At 39.9% G+C, this 19,402-nt stretch overlaps 1 protein-coding gene across 1 annotated transcript in view; it reads right to left on the bottom strand.

The window, feature by feature from the left end:
* Positions 1-19,402, bottom strand: part of ccdc102a (coiled-coil domain containing 102A) — an 84,393-nt gene that overhangs the window by 13,793 nt on the left and 51,198 nt on the right. Inside the window, exons 4-7 of the mRNA XM_044352218.1 lie at positions 16,270-16,520; positions 15,348-15,456; positions 10,557-10,673; positions 9,537-9,746 (exon numbers count right to left, since the gene is read on the bottom strand). Coding sequence (XP_044208153.1) covers positions 9,537-9,746; positions 10,557-10,673; positions 15,348-15,456; positions 16,270-16,520 — 687 coding nt within the window. The remainder of the gene's footprint in view (positions 1-9,536; positions 9,747-10,556; positions 10,674-15,347; positions 15,457-16,269; positions 16,521-19,402) is intronic.

Raw genomic sequence — 19,402 nt, 5'->3', positions numbered from 1 at the left:
AATCAAAATAGAAAACATGTTTAGTTAAAGGCAGTATTGATGAATGATACTGAATCATTAATTCATTAGTCTCCAATATATGAAACTTGCTCAGATCCAGTCCCCAAATTACATTCACTACTATTCATTATGTCCCAAATGATTCACCAATACTGATGTATATATACACTAATATTCAAGAGATCAAAAAATGCATTCAATATATTGGCCAATATTCTTTTTTTTTTTTTTTTTTTAAACACAAAAACAAGACATAAACAAACACTTTTAACAAGTATCCCTTAAAAAGTAACTTTTTATCCGGTTTAAGCTTGAACATGCTTACTTCACATAATCAACCCTCAGAACCACTGGATAAACAAGACAATGGTGACATAGTGTCTACATCGCCTCAAACCCATCTTTTGCATTTCTGAACTGAACATTGTTTTAAAAAACTACTCAGAAATATTGACGGCAGGAATGGTTCTCTGTCCTGCTTCCTGACAACATGTAACAACAGGAAGTAAGCAGGGCACGCCCTCTCTGAAAGACCAATAAGAACATCTGTCATGAAAGTGTAATGGCTTCTGAATGGATGTGTGGAAATACTATACATTTGGTTGTCCTCCAAACTGTTTCAAGTAGGTTTTTTATCTGTTTATTCGGCTGTAATTCTGGGTAATTGTGGTTGCGGTAAGGTTTGAACCGACAGGAAGCTCTACTCCACAAGTTTGCATTGGGATTAGCTAAGGAGAGCCTGCACTTGGAGCTAATGGCATCATCAATAATGCACCATTGTCACTCACTGCACTTTCATGTACTTTCATGGCGTTGATTGAGTCTCCTGCTCTGCTGTCTCATACTTAATGGTTCCCCAGACAGGGCAGCTTCCAAGAAGCTTTCCTGAACTTCTACGCCAATACGATGGAGAGAAATGAGATATCTACAGGAACAACAAAAGTCAAGCCCAGATCAAGGAAGGGGAAATGACCTTTGCTTACTTATTTATTTATATCTGCATTTTCAATCCATGTTACATCTTTATTATCTATTTAAAATGTATTCCTTCGGCTATCATGACAGGATTTAGTTTAATGTCTTATGTGTATTTGGTTAGAAGAAGAAATTGATGCTTTATCTGTTGATGAAGACGTGACATGCAGACTCCCCCCCTCCCCCTCATCGAATATTTACATGATAATGAAGGAAAATGTCTGAATGCACACACAAATACTAGTCTAACCCCAGAGCCAGTTCAAACAAAGAGCAGCAGGATAATGCAGAAGGGAATAATTAAAAGGAGGGGTGCTGGGCTCTTGAGAAGGAGACAGGGATGACGGGATGAGGAGACAGATGAGGAGCAGTGGGGGGGGGGTTGAGTGTAATTGGAGGGGTGGTATTTTACAGGACGATAAAGGTGAAGCATAAGAACAAAGAGAACTGACAGAACGCAGCCTCCACACTAGAGACAGAGACTGGAAATCCACGTCTCTCTCTCTCTGGAAATTCATGAGACACGGACACGGAAGAAATTCATGAGATCACCTACATGTCTGACAGGACATTTTATGCTTTGGTGAACTGCTTAGTTTGTGGAGTGAGAGGAATGATGGAAAAGGGAGAAAGATGATATATGCATTAAAGGATAAAGCTGGCACTATTTTACTTTTTTCTGATTGTCAAAACCACCAATGTGTTAGTCTGTCGCTCAATACTTTCTTATTTCTCTACTCTGTCTGTGGCTCCCAGCTCAAAGCTGACTGGTTCCTACTGAAAGTGTAAATCTTTAAAAAACAGCTCACAGACATATGATTTCATTCTTAACAAAGGCTCAGTAATTTCCTAACACAGCTGGGCACTGTCGTTTTCAGCAAACATTAATCAAACAGGAGGAAGTAGTGCCTTTGTTGGGGACTATTTTCAGCGGCACATTGATACACATTTTGTTGGCTGGTTTGTATTTAGAACATCACCTGCCTTATCCTTTAAAGGAATAATACAACATTATAGAATTTCAACCAAGACAATACTCTCTTCACTGTGATTGAAATGACTGAACTAATGACCAGTTTGATCAGTTACAAAAATAAATAAATCACAAACAATTTCGATAATAAATTGATAATTCATTTAGGTCATTAGGTAAAAATGTCAAATATTCACTGGTTTCAGCATTGAAGACTGTTACCACTGGTATTTAAATAAAATAATTGAATGGAATTGCTATTTTCTTTTTGAATAACGTCTGGTTATACCATCACTGCCTGGTATGAAATCACAGATTCTTATCGTTCGTGGTTCTGTGATGGTGGAATGAGCTACACAGCTCCACACGGTCTGCTGACTCCCATGGTGCATTCAAGAAATGCCTGAAACTCAGCTCTTCCTCTTACACCTCAACACTTTTACCCTTTTAGCACTTTGCTGATAGTTGTTTCTTGTGCACATGTCTACTTCCAAACCCTTTCTTTCTCACTGCACTGGTCAGCTACTTGAGAATTTGCACCATGGCTCTTTTGAGTCACCGTCCTCTAACGCTTGATTGTCTTGCCTCGCTTACAAGTTGCTCTGGAAAAAAAAGCATCTACCAGATGATAAAATGTAATGTGTGAAATTCTGAAATTCAATGAAAAATGAAAATTTTAATAATGGCAGGATTCCTCCAGGCATCTTTTGACAAATCTGACATATTCAACCTTTATAAAACTGACCATTTATAAACATGAAAAAGGCCTCGTCCATTTCATTTTCATCAGAATTTAGAAAAAAAAAAAGAAAAAAATGATAAAAGTGTATTTCAAACATTTTAATTAAAATGTTGTTGACAGATTCATCAATAATGAATTGTTAGTTTCAGAGCAGGTTCTCCTTTTGTGATTAGTAGGTTTAATGTTTGCTTTTTTGTTTCATTTTCTTCCCGTGTCTTTCTGTGCAGCTCCGTCAGCCCAGTTTCCCCTCAGGATCATTAAAGTTTCATCCACTTGGCCGACAGGACACCCCAAAAATATCCACCTCCTAAGAAATGTGACACCTAAAAAAAGAAGCTGCTGATGTGAAAACAAATTCCCGCTGTGACTTATCACCTTATTATCACAGTGATCATCAGTTAGCCAAATTAAAGCACCGTTTCTAACAATCATAGTGACATAGAAGATATCATACACTTATCTGAGGTATGAAAACACGCTCACCGCCTTCTTTTCTGCAGAATGAAAACAGTGGAGTACAAGAAAAAATAGATAAGAAGGTGGTGGATGGACACAAATGCAAAACAATGCCAGGATGAAGGAGCGATCACACACACACACACACGCATGCATGCAGAGTCCTGGCTGCTGTCCCTGGCCAGTTATCTGTCAGGAAAAGGACTGATAAATGAAGCTGGTTTCTACTGTACGCCTCAAAGCGGACATGCAGGCCACAAACCTCCATATTCCCTGCAGTTTTATCATTTCAAGACTATGTAATGAATGTCTGAGAGGCCAGAGGAAGAGACGGAGGAGAGGAGGGAGGAGGAGAAGATGAATGAGAGGAGGGTGAGAGGCTGGGAGTCCCTGACTCTATTAAACATGAGGGATTACTGAATGATCTATGAGCATGAACGTGTGCCTCTGTACATGTATGCGTGTGGATGTGTGCTCATTCAGGTTTTTTATGCATGCGTTGATACTCCATTATGTGTTTATGTATTTGTGCCTAATCTGTGTCCTTATGCTCACACACAAAAGCACAATTATGTGTATGTGAGTGGTTCTGTGTGTGTATGTGTGTGTGTGTGTGTGTGTGTGTGTGTGTGTCTATGTTACGCCACACTGCCTGTTAAATGTTTCTCCTTGACTGGAGAGACCCTGAAGTCTGCCGCTACATCTGTTCCACTAAAATAAAGACACGCACACACACACACACACACACACAAATAAACCACCGGCGTATGCCCACAAATATGTTTACACATTCATCACCTTGACAAAAAGGTCTTTTAATGTGAGAAAAAAAAAAAAACAGAGTCAGATGTGGAAATAACTGATGTACATATCTGCAGCTCATTTAGACTGGAGGAAACACATTTGCTTATTCCTGTATGCGCACACACACGCACGCACGCACGCACGCACGCACGCACGCACGCACACACACACACACACACACACACACACACACACACACACACACACACACACACACACACACACACACACAGCAGAATTGGGTTTATAATCAGAGCTGCCCAAGTGGGGGAGGGGCTTATGGGCACTGCTCCAACCGGATTGGTCAGAATAGATCAACTCAATAAAAGACTGAACGAGAACGAAAATGAAAAGAGACACAGAAAAGAGAGAGCAGAGGACGAAAATGGTTAGAGGTTAGATGAATAAAAGCAGCAAGAATTAATATTAATATGGAGATGAACAGGAACACAAATGCTAAAACATACTCCATATATCCATTTATATGCACATTTACAGTATATGTCAAGAAATTCATTCTGAATAAGGCGTTAATAGTGTGTCTTTTCATGTGTAGCATAGTAAACACTTCCATGTTATTCAGTAATGTGTAGATTACAGAGCATATTCTGCATGTCTATGCTTTATGCTGTATTGAATCAGTGTTTTCTTGTTTTGAGTTGTGTGTATTGTCTATATTTAGACAAGCATGTTATTCAGGGAAGTCCTTTCACACATCAGCCTGTGTTTCCAGTTCTACTGCATATGTAATATGTAGTATAAAGTAAGTAGTACAAAGCCTTTTGTGTCTCCAGAGGGAGCTGTGTGAAATCTGATAAATTGCCTCAAGTGATGTCATTTGAGTCAGCATTGGTTGGGGCTGGGGACTACAAGTTCCTCTGTAGCCTGCTCCTCATCTCTGCTGGAGGCTAGCAGCGACAAGATGTTAAATCCTGCACTGTTTACATCCGTCTTTGCTTGCTAGTAGTCTTCTTCTTCACTCCCTTTGTGGGCACATTATACGTTTCTTGGTGTGTTACCATCACTGTAATCACTGTAAATCAGTGGATTAGCATGAAACCAACAGCATGATGTGTATACTCATGCAGGACACAATCTAAACAGGGACCCACTCATAAAAATGTTGCTCCATAGCGCTACAAGTGGTCAAAAACACCACAATTAATTGCTGTTTGCTCCCAGGTTACAAACTGTTTTCATTCTTACTTCTCATGCTTGCATACATGATATCAACTCCAGTCAAAAATATGAAACATGTTTAGATTTTTTTAAAAACTTTTTTGAGGGTATTTTATGCCCTTATTATTGAGACAGTGGAGAAATGACACGCAACAAAGGTCCATGGCCAGAAATGAAGCTAACATTGTAGTTATGTAGCATGTGTTTTAACCAGTAGGCTACTGGGATGTGCTGTTTGTCATCTGTATTATCTGAGGATATGAAGATGACGGACAGCGACTGGATCACATAACACCAGCTGACACAGACTGACACAGAGGCCATCAAGGTTATTCTTATCAGACTTCAAGTTAGTTAATGTGCTCCTGCATCATCTTATTTCAGAGAGAAGACAGGTACGACCTCAGACATCAAGAGGGGTGAAAGTGCATGAGACCTTTTTCACTCATTTATCCATTACAGCTCACTTTCAAGTGATGTCACAGACATCTGTCATCTCATTAGTAGTGAACTGAAGGGTCACTGACACACAAAGCTGAAACCGACTCAACCTTTAGTGCAGCGGCGAGGTGTAAAATCCTAGCAGCATGCATCACCTAAAGAGGCACTACTGGGAGGTTCACAGCATCTTCTTCCTGTCTGTTGATAGGAAACAAGGGCTTACACAAAGTGAATCTCCCACTGATTCAAATGGTCCCAGTAAATGAACAACTGGCCACAGCCTGGTCCATGTGGTTTAGGGACACACTCTCACTGCACTGATTCCATTTTTTGCCCTGAAAGACACCTATTTCCAAATTAGCCGACATCACAAGCAGTGTTACATACAGCAATGTTGAAATGCCAGATGTACATTAGGTAAATAAGAAGAATGAAACAGAATGTCAGACTGTATATGAACTGAACTATATGGTACAATTTGTTATGTTGGTTTTTCTCAGTAAGTTCTGCTTTCTTCTGCCTCTATCAGCACCTCTCCCTGTTTCTTCTTGTTTCTTTCTTCATCTTTTTCCTCTCTTCATCTTCCTTCCTCTCTCTCCTCTTCTTGCCCCTCTCCTCTTTCATCTTCACCACACTCATCCTCTCTCATCTGCTCAAACATAATGTCTGCAATAATTATTCTCGCTTCCTTTGATTAATTTTGTTCGAATTCTTGCCCCGTGTGTGTGTGTGTGTGTGTGTGTGTGCGTTGCTAACTGCAGCATTAAATAAACCTGAGAGCTTCATAAATAGCCCTGTGGGATGGGTGGTAATGGGTGCCACTTACATTGACAAACACTTACAGTGCATGGCCGTGCCACCTGACCTGCCGTTAATAGGGCCATTTAAACAGACCAGAGATCATCATGTACACACACACACACACACACACACACACACACACACACACACACACACACACACACACACAGGCAGCTTGTTCTCATTGGAGCAGCTCAGAGTCACGACATCATTTCAAAATTCATCAACTGTCTGACTCAGTAGGATGTAGTAGACGCTGCTTATTTACCTTTACATACCTTTAACAATCACAAGTTATTATAGGTTCAGTTAGTCCGCATTTCCTCACACTTCTGCTCCCTCCCTTCACATGTTCAGCATCATTACAGTATCGCCACGTGAGTTCTGTTGTCTGATCTAGCTTCCTGCATCTTTATAACATTTCCTCCAAAATCTGATCTTTTTTTTAACTGCAAAACTCTTGGAAACAATAATCCATGTTTAAATGACATACCCATCAGATTAGAACAACTCTATATTCTTGTCTGAGTCAATACAACCTGTCCAAGCTTCAACTTCAACACTGCAGCAAACCTCCTCACAAGATCCAATAGAAGATTCCATACTTCATACCCCTGCATCTCTACATAGGTTGCCTGTACATTTTTGAGCACATTTTAAAATTTTAATGATCACTTTTAAGACACATCGGCTGAGTAAGTGTCTGGCTTACTAACACTATGCAAGTAATTCCCAGGCTGAGGATAAGACCCAGAGGACACCAGAGCCATTATTGTGATGGACTTGTGTTTATTCTGTCAAGGAACTGGTGGTTTACAGACAGAAGACGGAGAGATAAGTGGGACCACAGCTCAACTTTACACCAGTTATGTTCTATGTCCACCTAGAAGCCAACTAGTGTTTTAGCAACACCACTGGGAGCTTAGAGGGACACCTTATACAACATATAAATTCACATTTTACCCATCATTTACAGAAAGGTGTAGCCACCTCAAAAGATTGCTTGTAGTAGGTTCTGGACTGCCTTCACCCTGCCAGGGAGGTGCATGTTAGGCAAACAACCCCACCTGCTGGCCAGAGAGGACTTCTGACACCTTATTGAATCTCCAGGTATTTTAGCTTTTGTATGAGTAACAGTCATATAAGATACAGTGAAACGCGATGCAATAAATGCAGGTTAACAGTGGTTAAAGACAGTAACTGTGATTTTCTAACAAGCTAAACAGCACACTCACTAATTAATACCCCAAAGGCCTAAACTGACCTCGAATGACTCCATCAATTTAATCACATTTATCACTTGTTGTGTTGGCTATGAGGTGGAGGTGAGATGACACAGTGTGCCCGAGATTTTAGTCATTTTAAAAAAGAGATGAAAAGATCTGGATGTATCCTCTTGTTTGAGATGCATCCTGAGACATAACGGCTTTAAGGTATTTTGTTGTTGTAAATTTGGATATGAACTTGCTAGCAGGGCTTCTTGAAAGGCTGTAGTTGAGCTTTTGTATCTTTCATGTATTAAAGTCCCAGTTTTAGGTGCATTAAAGGATATTTAGTGATTATTACAACTTGGGTCTTAATTATTTTTGAAGACATTTGTTTTTTTTCATTTCTGTTGTATAAGTTTATGAGGATCCTCAGTTGAGGGTGTATTGTATTAACAGTGTTTAGAGACATTAAATCCCTCCAGTGGATTCTGGGTCTTCACTAGTGTCTCCTACCTGTTGGACATGCCAGAAAACACCTCAGGAGGAAGGCGTCCCAGAGGAATGTTGATCACCTCAACTGACTTCCTTCATAGCCAATGAGCAGCAAGCTCCGTCCAGATGTGTGAGTTCCTGGCCCTGCTTGTATGTGTGATATCATTCTGTTTGCCGTTATCCAACATCTTTAACCATAAATGAGGGTTAGACCACTCCGTAAATTGAGAGCTTCACCCTCATGCTTTGGTAGAATCCTTTAATCTATAATACCAGTTGTGGTCATGCATCAGACTACAACACCTTCTTCTTCTGACATACACAAACACAATCATCAGTAGGAAACGTCTGGATGACACCAACCTTCATCTGCAGGTTTGAAGCAGTAAAATTTTATGAAAACACTGAAGTTCAACGATTCAGTAATGAACCATCGTCAGTGTGAGCGCAGCATAATGTTTCCCCTGTTACCAACACCACATGGGCACAGACTGATGTATACTGTAGGAAGGACTATTAGAGAAAATTGAACGGTTAGACACAAACACACACAGATGAGTGGTTATACAAGTAATGTCTGTGTGTGTGTGTGTGTGTGTGTGTTTTGCCTTAGTAGTCACACATAAGACACAGGGGACCCTGGTGTCACACATCACACACACACCCACACATACACACAATAACTGTTCTATGACTCTGCCTTTGATACCTTTCATCTATCACACCTCTAAAAGATAGATCACAAATGACAAAACACACAAAATATAAACTTCTAGTCTTACTCGCCCCCCTATTACACCTCCAGGGTGTGTGTATATATGTATGTATGTGTGTGTGTGTGTGTGTGTGTGTGTGTGTGTACACACGTGAGTGTGTGTACACGTGAGTGTGTCACAGTGTGACACAGAACATCAATCTGTGCAGTAGTAGTGATGCCCAAAGCCCCGGCTGTGGTTGAAGATGATTCCACTATCAATCAACCTGTGTGTGTGTGTGTGTGTGTGTGTGTGTGTGTGTGTGTGTGTGTGTGCACATCTGTGCATGCAGTGTCTTAATCGCTTGCCCTGTTTCTCATTCTCTGTCCAGATCAATACCATGGTTTCAACACTATACACAAAACACAATCAATCTCTCTCTTTTCTCAAACACACACACACACATACACACACACACACACACACACACACACACACTTCTGACAGTGTTCTGGAAAGACAAGGTCAGGCACAAACTTCTAACATATAAAGTGGGTATTTTTTGGTGCAGTATGTACTGTAAGTGGTTGTACTACTTCAGTGCTACATGGAATTTAAAGGAGCGTTACAGTTGATTTAAATATCAGGTTACTTCCTTTATTCTGGGTTGTAATAAACTGGAATTTTCCTTTAAATGCAGCTGCTCAATTTGGCATGGCGAAAGCATGAGCATGGTTAGAAAAATTAAAAAAATATCTTGTCCTGCCCACCTTGTTTCTCTCAAACAGCTCAGTCTGGATGGCCTTGAGGTCGGTGTCGAGTGCGGAGGCGGCCTGCCGACGTTTCTTGGCCAGTTGCTCCTCCAGGTCTTCAGCCTGGGCCCTCAGCTTCTTGTTGTCCCTCTCCAGTGCCAGTTTCTCTGTCTCCAAACGCTCCCTGCGACCCCACTCTGCAGCATTCTCCACCTGCAACCTCTCCATCTGACGCCGACACAGAGGCACCCAGAGAGCAGAAAGAGAGTGAGGATGAGGAAACTGAATTGATTGGTTTATTTTAGGTGGTTATAGGTATGTTATTATAGAGCTGATAGTAGAGAGATGACAGGAGAGAAAGATGTGGAATGACATACAACAAAGGTCCCGGGCCAGACTCAAACTTAAATGACTATTTTTACATTTCTGTTTATGTATGGGTTAAACAAACTAGATACAAGTCTTATTTAGTGAGGTGTTGGTAGGTGTAGCTGTTTCCTCCTGCTTCCAGTCTTTACACAAAGCTAAACTAACCACATCCTGATTCCAGCTCTGTACTTAACACACAGACATGAGACTGATATACATCTGCATTTCCTGAACTAGACTGCTACAGCTGACTAAAACAAACAGTGAATGCCTGCTTGCCACATTCTTACTTAGTTTGGACAGATGATTGTAGAAAGCACCGAGAGGCAGTGCCAAAATACTGTCACACCGACGATACTGAGACACTCAGTCAAAAATATTATTTGGTTTTGTAAATATTGTCGAACTCTAATATGTTACATGGACCATTAACAAGTGCAGATGGTTTCTATTCATAAAGGTGAGTGATGTCACTTCTCGAAGCCTCAAAACTACATTCTCTGTAGTGTTCATGTTGTTGTCTTCAGCTGAAGGATTATGTGGCTCCTCTATGTTCTGATCCAATTAGGTGGCTCATTTGGCTTATGAAACCCAGACCTGAACCCCACTGAATCATACAATGCTCATCAATAAGAAAAAAACCATCACCCCACAGTCCTGTCTCCTCACCTCAGCTCGAAGTTCAGCTAGCTTCTTGTCCATACTGGTCCGGGCTCCCAGCTCATCTTCCAGGTCTTCAGATATGCGACCTAGTTCATCCTGGTGCATTTCCTTTAGCAGGTTCAGCTGGACAGTGTTAGGAAAAACGGGGTTATTAAAAGGGCTGGGTGTATTATCTTGCCCTTTACTGTTAATGCAGCAAAATCCATACAAATAAGTATTAAACCGTAAAAAATAACATAACATTATACAATACTCATAACATTCCCGTCAGCCTGTGCTATTTTTGGTGTTTAGTGCTAATTAGCAAGTGTTAGCATGCTAACACGGGTGGTGAACATGGTAATACTGGAAACACGCCCTGCTAACTTATATCTGAAGCTAACGTTAGCTTACTGAGAATAACAAGGGCTGCACTTGAGCTAACATTAGCAACTTTAGCTAAACTGTGCTAACAGTGCAGGTATCATAATCAAGTAACATTAAACTTAGTGAAATATTGTGACAATAGTCTGACTCAGTGAGCCAACTGTTAATCACAGCTGTCAATCAACACCTACACAGCAGACAGCAAAGCTACTATAAGTCTTCAAAACTTATTAACTGAGCAATAATTTCCAAAATGACCACCAGCACACTTCATAGAGGGCCTGAATTTACAGATTGAGACCATAATGACTCAGTGAAAACAATGATTGACTTAGTGTTTCTAGAGAGAAGTTGAGGCTTTATGAATGGGGGTCAGATGGAGGATCTAGCGGCTGTCGGTGGTATTGCGCTTTAAGATGCTTCCAAACTTTCTTCAATTTCAAGCCGTGGTTGTTGCCACTTTGGCCTAAAGAGTACCCCTACTGAAAATCAACATGCTAGCATGGTCAATGTTAGCGGGTTAGTATGCTGATGTTAACATTTAGCTCAATTCACCACTGTTCCTGAACACAGCCACATAGAGATGCTAGCATGGCTGTAAGAGCCTCAGGCATTTTCCTGTGTTGGAATGTTAACCTTGGCTACATGCCCTTGAATGTACTTCTTTACAAACCTAAATAAAAAGTGCACATACCTTTTCACAAAGCATATTCTAAATCTGAATCTCCAGCATGAAAAAAAACCAGAAGTGCTTAGTACTGAAATGTCAAAGCTGCACTGAACCAAAGTTCTGGTCTGAAGAAGAGCAAGGACATCAGACTCCAGTGTTCCATTCAGAAACATGACATCTTTTTTTAGGAAAATGAAACTAAACTAGAAAATTTCACTATTCAGGATGTAATTGCTTGACATTTACAGTGATCTATAGATTTGTACGAGAAGACATCCCCTATTCCTTCTTAAAAGCTGGCCATTTCTGGAACCAAACATCTCCTGTGATCTGTGAGTATCTGGGACAACAAGCGTGTAGATAAGGATGACCCAATCTCCTTTATCGATCCTTTTCATCCTTCCATGTCCTTATCTGATCATTGCATCTCAGCTTGTGTCTCGCCTGCCTCCTCTCCACCTTCAGCACTTCACCGTATCCTGCTTTCATCTCCATCTCTTCTACCCCGCTTATCTTCAAAACACCCATCATCACCATCCACACATCTCTCATATCTTCTGGCCTAGCCCCCTGCTTTCTTTCCCTTTGCTGGTTTTATCAAACTGATTTGGTCATTTAGTGAGCCTCTCCATGAGACCTGTGCTTGTTATGTCCTTCCCCTCTCTCCTCTCCTCTCTGCAGGCCTGAACTGCCCTCGTGTGGTGTAAGACTGAAAAAACATCAGCCATGTTTCAGTCCTGAGTGCTCATGTCTACACTGTTATCGAACATCCAAAGAATGTAAAAGTGCACTGAGATATATTGATAGCCTGTGTGTTTATCTTACCTCCACTAATGCAAAGTAAATATTGAATAATATTACAGCAACAGAGGAAGGATTATCATCATTTTATACTTTTACACCATACTTCAGAACTAGAGAACTGCTTTACTGTCTGTATAATAATATACCTCTATACAATCTTTATATCTAAGCATAATCTTTTCTATGCTACTAGGCTGTTATGTTGTGTTATCTCATTTTTATTAAACTTGTGAACAGTCAGTAACAGTTACGATTTTTAACTGGAACATTTTTACGGTGGATATGGTGTATTGATGTTTGGTTTATGAATATACCATCTCATAAAAAATAATATAGTTTAAAACCTTCTGTAAAGCAGAATTGAACCAAAAGTTATGTTTAACAATCTCCTTGTAGAGAAAATACTTTTTTAAAAATGTGATTTGGGTGAGACTATGATTAATTGCTTGTTATATGATATTTTTAGAGAAATAACCTTCATCTCTAATGACTTCCTCTGAGACCTCCTGAGTTATGTTTTAATAAGGGAACCTTTCTTTGTGTGTTTGATTCCAATGGTAGAACCTGGCAGCAGAAACACAGTTCTTTGTAGGGTTGCAACCAACAATTATTTTCATTATTGATTCATTTGTAGATTGTTCTCTCAGTCAATCAATTAGTTGTTTAGTCTATAAAATGTCAGAAAATATTTTTAAAATGCACTTTATAATTTACCAGAGTCCAAGGTGATGTCTTCAAATTCCTTCTTTTTTTAACAAACAGTCCAAACAACAATATTTGTATTACTGCATGAAAACTGACTGAAATACAGCCCACCTCATAGTTTTCTATGATATTTTGTGCAATGTGTACTTGAGTTGGATAGATTTCCCTCATCAGTGTCACTACTTTCAATGTTTTTGTCTCTTTTCGTGCCTCTGCCAAGTCTGCTGTTGATCTGGGAAGGATGTACACAGTCATGTGTTCAATATGTATAATGTCACTTGCAACATGTCTTTCTGTGCTGCATGACTCTCAGAAACCAGAGACATACAGTAAAAAGTCCTCTATGTTTGATGAGCTGCTACCCCACTGCCAGCTACAGTTTTAGGTTTGATTCAGATTTGTTTAAGAAGCACAGTCCAAATCCCTGAAACCAATAAAATCAAACCCAACCTGATCAATGTTTAAGGTTGGAAAAGTAGAGGAAAAGTAGAATAGTATCTGGTTGGAGGTGTTAAAGAATTTCAGTCACTGCTGGTGAGTTCAGTCTTTTCTAGTTAGAGGACTTGTTCAGGAGAATATTTTATAGTTCACTTTTTTGGCTTGGCATAATCACTTTTAGTTGTGTTCAGGTGTATTTTTATATACTATCTAGTGCAGCAGAGTTATCAGTGAGATTTAAAGGGGTTCAGTGAGATTCATGCTTCCTCGAGTCATGAAATTTATGTAGTGTAATTATTGATCCCTGGCAGGAACATGGCATGGAACTGTAAATTGCAAATAAACTCTGCACAAATAAAGGCTGGTCTGGTAAAAAAACATCGAAGGGGTAGAGTTACTCAATTAGCTCACATTTAAAATTCAGCATAAAATTACAGCACTAATTCCTTCATGTTATACTACTGTGCTGCAGAAATACTGTTTCCATTCACTAGTTATTTCCTGTTATCGATTTCTGTTAAGCTACTGTCAGACATACAAGGAAATATCCACAGGAAGTGTTCAGTTTCATTAATGGTAAGTTAATAGTGATAGAAATGGTAATAATTGGTGAATGAAAACGGTATTTCTGTTGAAAAAAAGCAGCAGAATGGTGAGTACGCCATTTTGTACTTATGGATTTAGTGCTGTGGAAATATACATTATAAAGAATTTATCAAGACAAGCAATGAGATAGGAGGAAATGTTATGTTTGTATTGAGGTGGAACTCCACAGATTTCACACATCAAAGCGTGTTTCCAGGTGTTGAGGAGTGCAACTGCATATGTGAAAAAACTGTGCCTCCAGAGGGAGCTATGTGAAATCTGATAAATTGCCATAAGTAATGTCACTTGAGTCAGCTTCAGTTGGGGTTGAAGACTAAATGAAACAAATCTGGGGGTGTGAAGTCTCTGCTGGAGGCTAGCAGCTCCAGGCTACATTAGCTGCTACTAGCATAACACAATCTGTACAGTTGAATGAATCAAGTTGAATTGCATTATGGGTGATATTGGAGCCAGGTTTTGACAAGGAAAAAGAATCAGTGAGATAAAAAAAGATCCCTTGTTTTGCTGCATAGTAATACATCTGCTAAATGCTAATATCAGCATGCTAACACCTTAATGACAAATGCTAACATACTGATATTTACCATGTTCAACCATAGTGTGTTAGCATACTGTTGAGTTATGCTGTAAAATACATACTAACATTTGCTAATAGCACCAAACACAAGCAGAGGCTGATGGGAATGTGATTAGTTTTGCTGGTCATAAACCAAAAAATTGGACAAATTAAAATTTTGACTTGATGAAGGCACTAGATGAAACCTTAATGGATCACTAATTAATTACAGTTCATCCTGAGAGGAACACAAACGTCTGTCCCAATTTCACTGCAATCCATCCAATAGTTGTTGACACTCAAAACCACAAATGTGGACCTCATGGTGGCGCTCACTAAAGTCAGTAGGATACCGTGTCTGGGACCCATGAGCGTCTGTACACAATCAATTCAATCAATCATGGCAATCAATTCAATAGTTGAGATATCTCAGTCTGACACACCTAACTGACACTAGTCTGACCTTTTATCTCAACTGAAAAGCAAATCCTTCACTTGCCCGCAACATTAAGGCACAGAAAGTTGACAGAGTTGCCTTATTTGATCAAACACTACCAGTTGATATTGTTGGTGGATGATAATTTGTCAGACCAACATCTAGGTGACCCTTCTGCCAGGTGAGGAAGTAGAAGTGACCACATGGAGGTCTCACCTGTTTGAGGGCCTCCTGTTTGCTCTTGCTGAGCTCCTCATATTTAAGTTTCCACTGACTGAGTTCAGCCTCCAGCCTCTCAATGCTCCTACTCAGAGCGAGCTTGTCTCTGGGGATAACAGGAAGACACAACACACATTAGTGAATTTCATACATCATACTGCTCTAGTGCTTGAGTGGCTTATTATGTGAGTCAGCAAATGTTTTCAAAATGGATATTTCACATTATGCAATCTCACAAGAAAGCCTGTGCAGTTCAGCAGGGACACACTGTATCCTGGAAATCACTAATGAAATGTTATTATCTGCGTCAGTCCTTCGTCATGATTCCAGTACACCATACTTCATACTGTTTGAGCTTTATTATTAGAAATGAACACGTGACGAGCCATCCATGGAAACAGATTTTTGTATTTCACGGCAGAGGATGGAATATGTTAGTACTGAGTGTGACAAGGCCTGGCTTCAGGTATAAACAAATCTATTCTCCTCTTTTCCGACACTCACGACACTCATGTTTCAGCACTTTGCTGGCATTTGGTCATAATTTCAGGGTACCAGTTGTAAAGACTAAAAAGTTGCCATACTTTTTGTTAACTAGACTCTAGCAATGTTTTAGACTTGGGGTGTTATGTAATCTGGACAGGCTGGCTTGCCAGGAGATTCTTCCCCAGAAGGAAGGCATGCATTGTGTCTGTTTCCTTGTTCGTGTTTTACTACATTCTGTGTTTGACTATTGTTACTGTTTTTGTTTCTTATGATTGAAGCCACCGAATTTCCCTCTCGTTAAAGATTGATTGATTGAATAAGAAAACATCTGATGTGTCTCAGTAATTTTGCTGGAACTGCTACACCTGTTGTCATGTCATACTTTATATCTCTGCTACAGCCCAGACGGTTTAGGATTGTGTGCCTCTCTTACTCTCTCTCTTTCAGCAGGACTTTCTGGGACTCGTCCAGACGAAGCTGCAGGGCGTTGAGTTTGCTGGAGTCTTCCTCTGCAGTGCTCATGTCATCCCACAGCTGCCTGCTGCGTTCCTGTCGGCTCAGACCGCAGAACGAGCGTGAGCCAGCCGGGTTAATACTGCCGCTACCACTGCGACTCTCCCAGGCCTCCTGAGCGTCACTGCCCTGGGCCCTTGAATGCAGAACTGACTCTAGCAGCTCCAAGTCCTGAAAGAGCAAGAGAGAGAGGGGGAGAAAACATTAGACCACAATACCAGGTTAAAAACAACTACAATAAGTACAACAGGTCAAAGTTGAAGCAGGAAGTGCGTTTGTTCAACAAATCTCAGCCATTATCTTGGTGAGTATGATGTAATTGCTACCAATAGAAATGATGGCCAAAACAAGGAAAAGAGAAATGAAAGAGACATAAATTAAATGGGAAAATATGTACGACACTGATGCCAGACACATGGAACAAAAAACTAATATGGTATGTATTAATTAATTCCCCTCAGTGCAATTACATTACATAACAAAAATGTTTATGAACAAATCATAAGAAGGCATTTGATATTAAAGTAGTCAAAGTTGCTCATCAAATTTTACATATCTACAGATATGTAACACATAACACATGTAGCCACTTTTTAATAACTTGTCATTGTGTGAGCAATATGGACAAAATCCTCTTTCGTGGTATCAGTAATTTCATATCACAACCTTGACATATATAATCAAAGAGTAATGTTTCAGGAAAATCTGCTGATAAACTGAATTGGATAAAATGATCAAACAGAAATGTCCGTTTTTGGCAAATCCAGTAAAATAAATACCTCTCAAATGAAGAAACATCATCACATTAACGCTAAAATGCTATAAATGTTGCCTTCAATGGCCTAGTAAATCCAGAGATAGGGATAGCAACTGTACCATGGTATAAAAAGTATGGCAACATATCTGACGATACTCAAAATCATATTGTCTTAAAGGTTTACTCTTGCTAGAGGCTTGGTGACATGAAACTACTCTCAGGGTTAGTTGGTGCACTTCTGTAGCTGGTGTAGCTAACAGCTAACACACTATCAAACTGGGAACACAATGGCGCTAGCCAGTCACAGTAGCTTTCAGAGAAACTTCCTTTTTTCTCTACACTGTGCTGTTTATTCCCCACCTGACACTTTGCTGTCAGAATTACGCATCAATTCATTCAATAAAGAGCTGTAGAAGAAGGAAAGAAACTCAGTGAGCTAGATTACTCTCAGTTAGCAAGCTTGTTAGCTCGTTAGCAATAAGTTTTCAAGACACACACGCACACATACAGTTACCAGTTTATCGGGTACACCTAGCTACAACTAATGCAGTCTAATGCAATAAAGCAGTAATATCATACCCTTATAAAGCGGTATCATGTTCAGCTTTTTTTGAAACTGCTTTCTGGTCAATTTGGACGCTGTAGTTTGTGGTGCTGTTGAGTCATCCTTTATAATGACATGTTTCTAATCTTTCAAAACTCAACATGAAGGGATTTATTGCAGGGCTATATTTGTTTTAGCTATGTGTACCTAATAAACAGGCAACTTAGTGTATTAGTCATTGGCCTGTTTGGTAATGGTATAAAACTACACCTCTTTAGTGGAGCAGTTTATACTCCTGCAGATGAGGTTAAATCAAACTGGATGGTGCAATACAGCTCATAAGCTACAATAACTGGACTCTCTGGCTCTCCATCCCCTAAAAGGTCAACACCCTCAAGACACTTTGCCATTGGTCAACATCAACTCAATGCAAAAGATTTGAACAGATTTACTTCACCCCTGTGAGTGAATTCTGATCACGGCAATTCAATTAGATTAATTGATTCTGGCGCAATTTACCCAGTCTTCTGGTGTGAGCACGCCTTTATTGTCTGTCCCAAAGTCTTATCAAAGGTTTTTCAGCAGTTTTAGACACAAATACTGTAGATACATAGAGTCAGTGAGGATATATCACATAATCACATTGGTGTAGTGAACTGTAGTGGAATGTTGTGCTATACAGTGGTCTGTGGGAGAGGTTACTCTCATGAGTTTCCGATTCCATGTCCCTAACATAATCCTTTGAGAAACATTTATCCTCCAAACATTTCATAACTCCTTAACAGCATCAGCAGGCATAAAGGCTTCTTTTCAGTCTCTGTCCCAGCAAAACTAGCCTCATCTCCTGTACAGACTAGTACGAAGCTGCCAGTTTTTGATAGGGTTGACAGAAATGTGGGCCTCTTTTGCAGCAATATTTCTCTTGTGTCCTCACTGTTCTCCACCACTCCCTGTGTTCCCCCTTACCAAAGCTGCAAATCAAACTGTTTTTTATCAAGAAGATCATCTAAAATTTCTGCTAACTTGCTTTCACAGCAGAACCCCGAACCCCATGGGTGGGTTCTCATGACCAAACATTTTCAAATCTCACTTTATTTAATGGCCTTAACAGAAATTAAATTGGAAATGTTGAGCTTTTCCTGCTCCCCACAGTAAATCTGTCTGCTTTGGCACTACTACAGTAAAGATCCAAACATTACTCCACCCTGTACACACATCCACACCATCTGCTAGATGTAAAATGTGAGATCTCCATCTCCCACAGGCTTCATAACACTGTGTTTCTTTAAGATAATCACAATGCTGCTCATAAATATCTAATTCTGAGAGTTGTAAAGGTATCCAAGGACAAAAAATATAACATGATGGATGCTATGAGAGCATTTTATTAACTGGCAGCAGCACAGAGCTCCTTTGTGCTGCAGTGACAGGATGGAGATAGAAATGCACATCAGGCATTTGATGTTTTGATGCATTTTAATATGCATTTTTGTTAATATGATGATATCTTTAAGAAAAAGAAAACATTTTATTTGGCACTACATTCCTTTTTAGAGGTGCGTAACATGTTAAAACGTCTTTAGTAGCACTAATCAGATGAACTGTAGCTGGACTCATTTATATCTGCGGTGTTAGTAAAAACCACGATAAACTAAACATTGTGGTGAGGCAAAATTTTGTGCCCCTGATGGTAATCTGTAGCAGGCTCAGTATTCCCAAAGGAGTCTGCACTTACCACAAACCATTCAACAC

The sequence above is a fragment of the Thunnus albacares genome, chromosome 1 (genome assembly GCF_914725855.1).
Source record: "Thunnus albacares chromosome 1, fThuAlb1.1, whole genome shotgun sequence".
In the NCBI taxonomy this organism is placed as follows: Eukaryota; Metazoa; Chordata; class Actinopteri; order Scombriformes; family Scombridae; genus Thunnus; species Thunnus albacares.
Note: the sequence above shows the minus strand (reverse complement) of the source record. Positions and strands in the feature narration are given on the sequence as shown.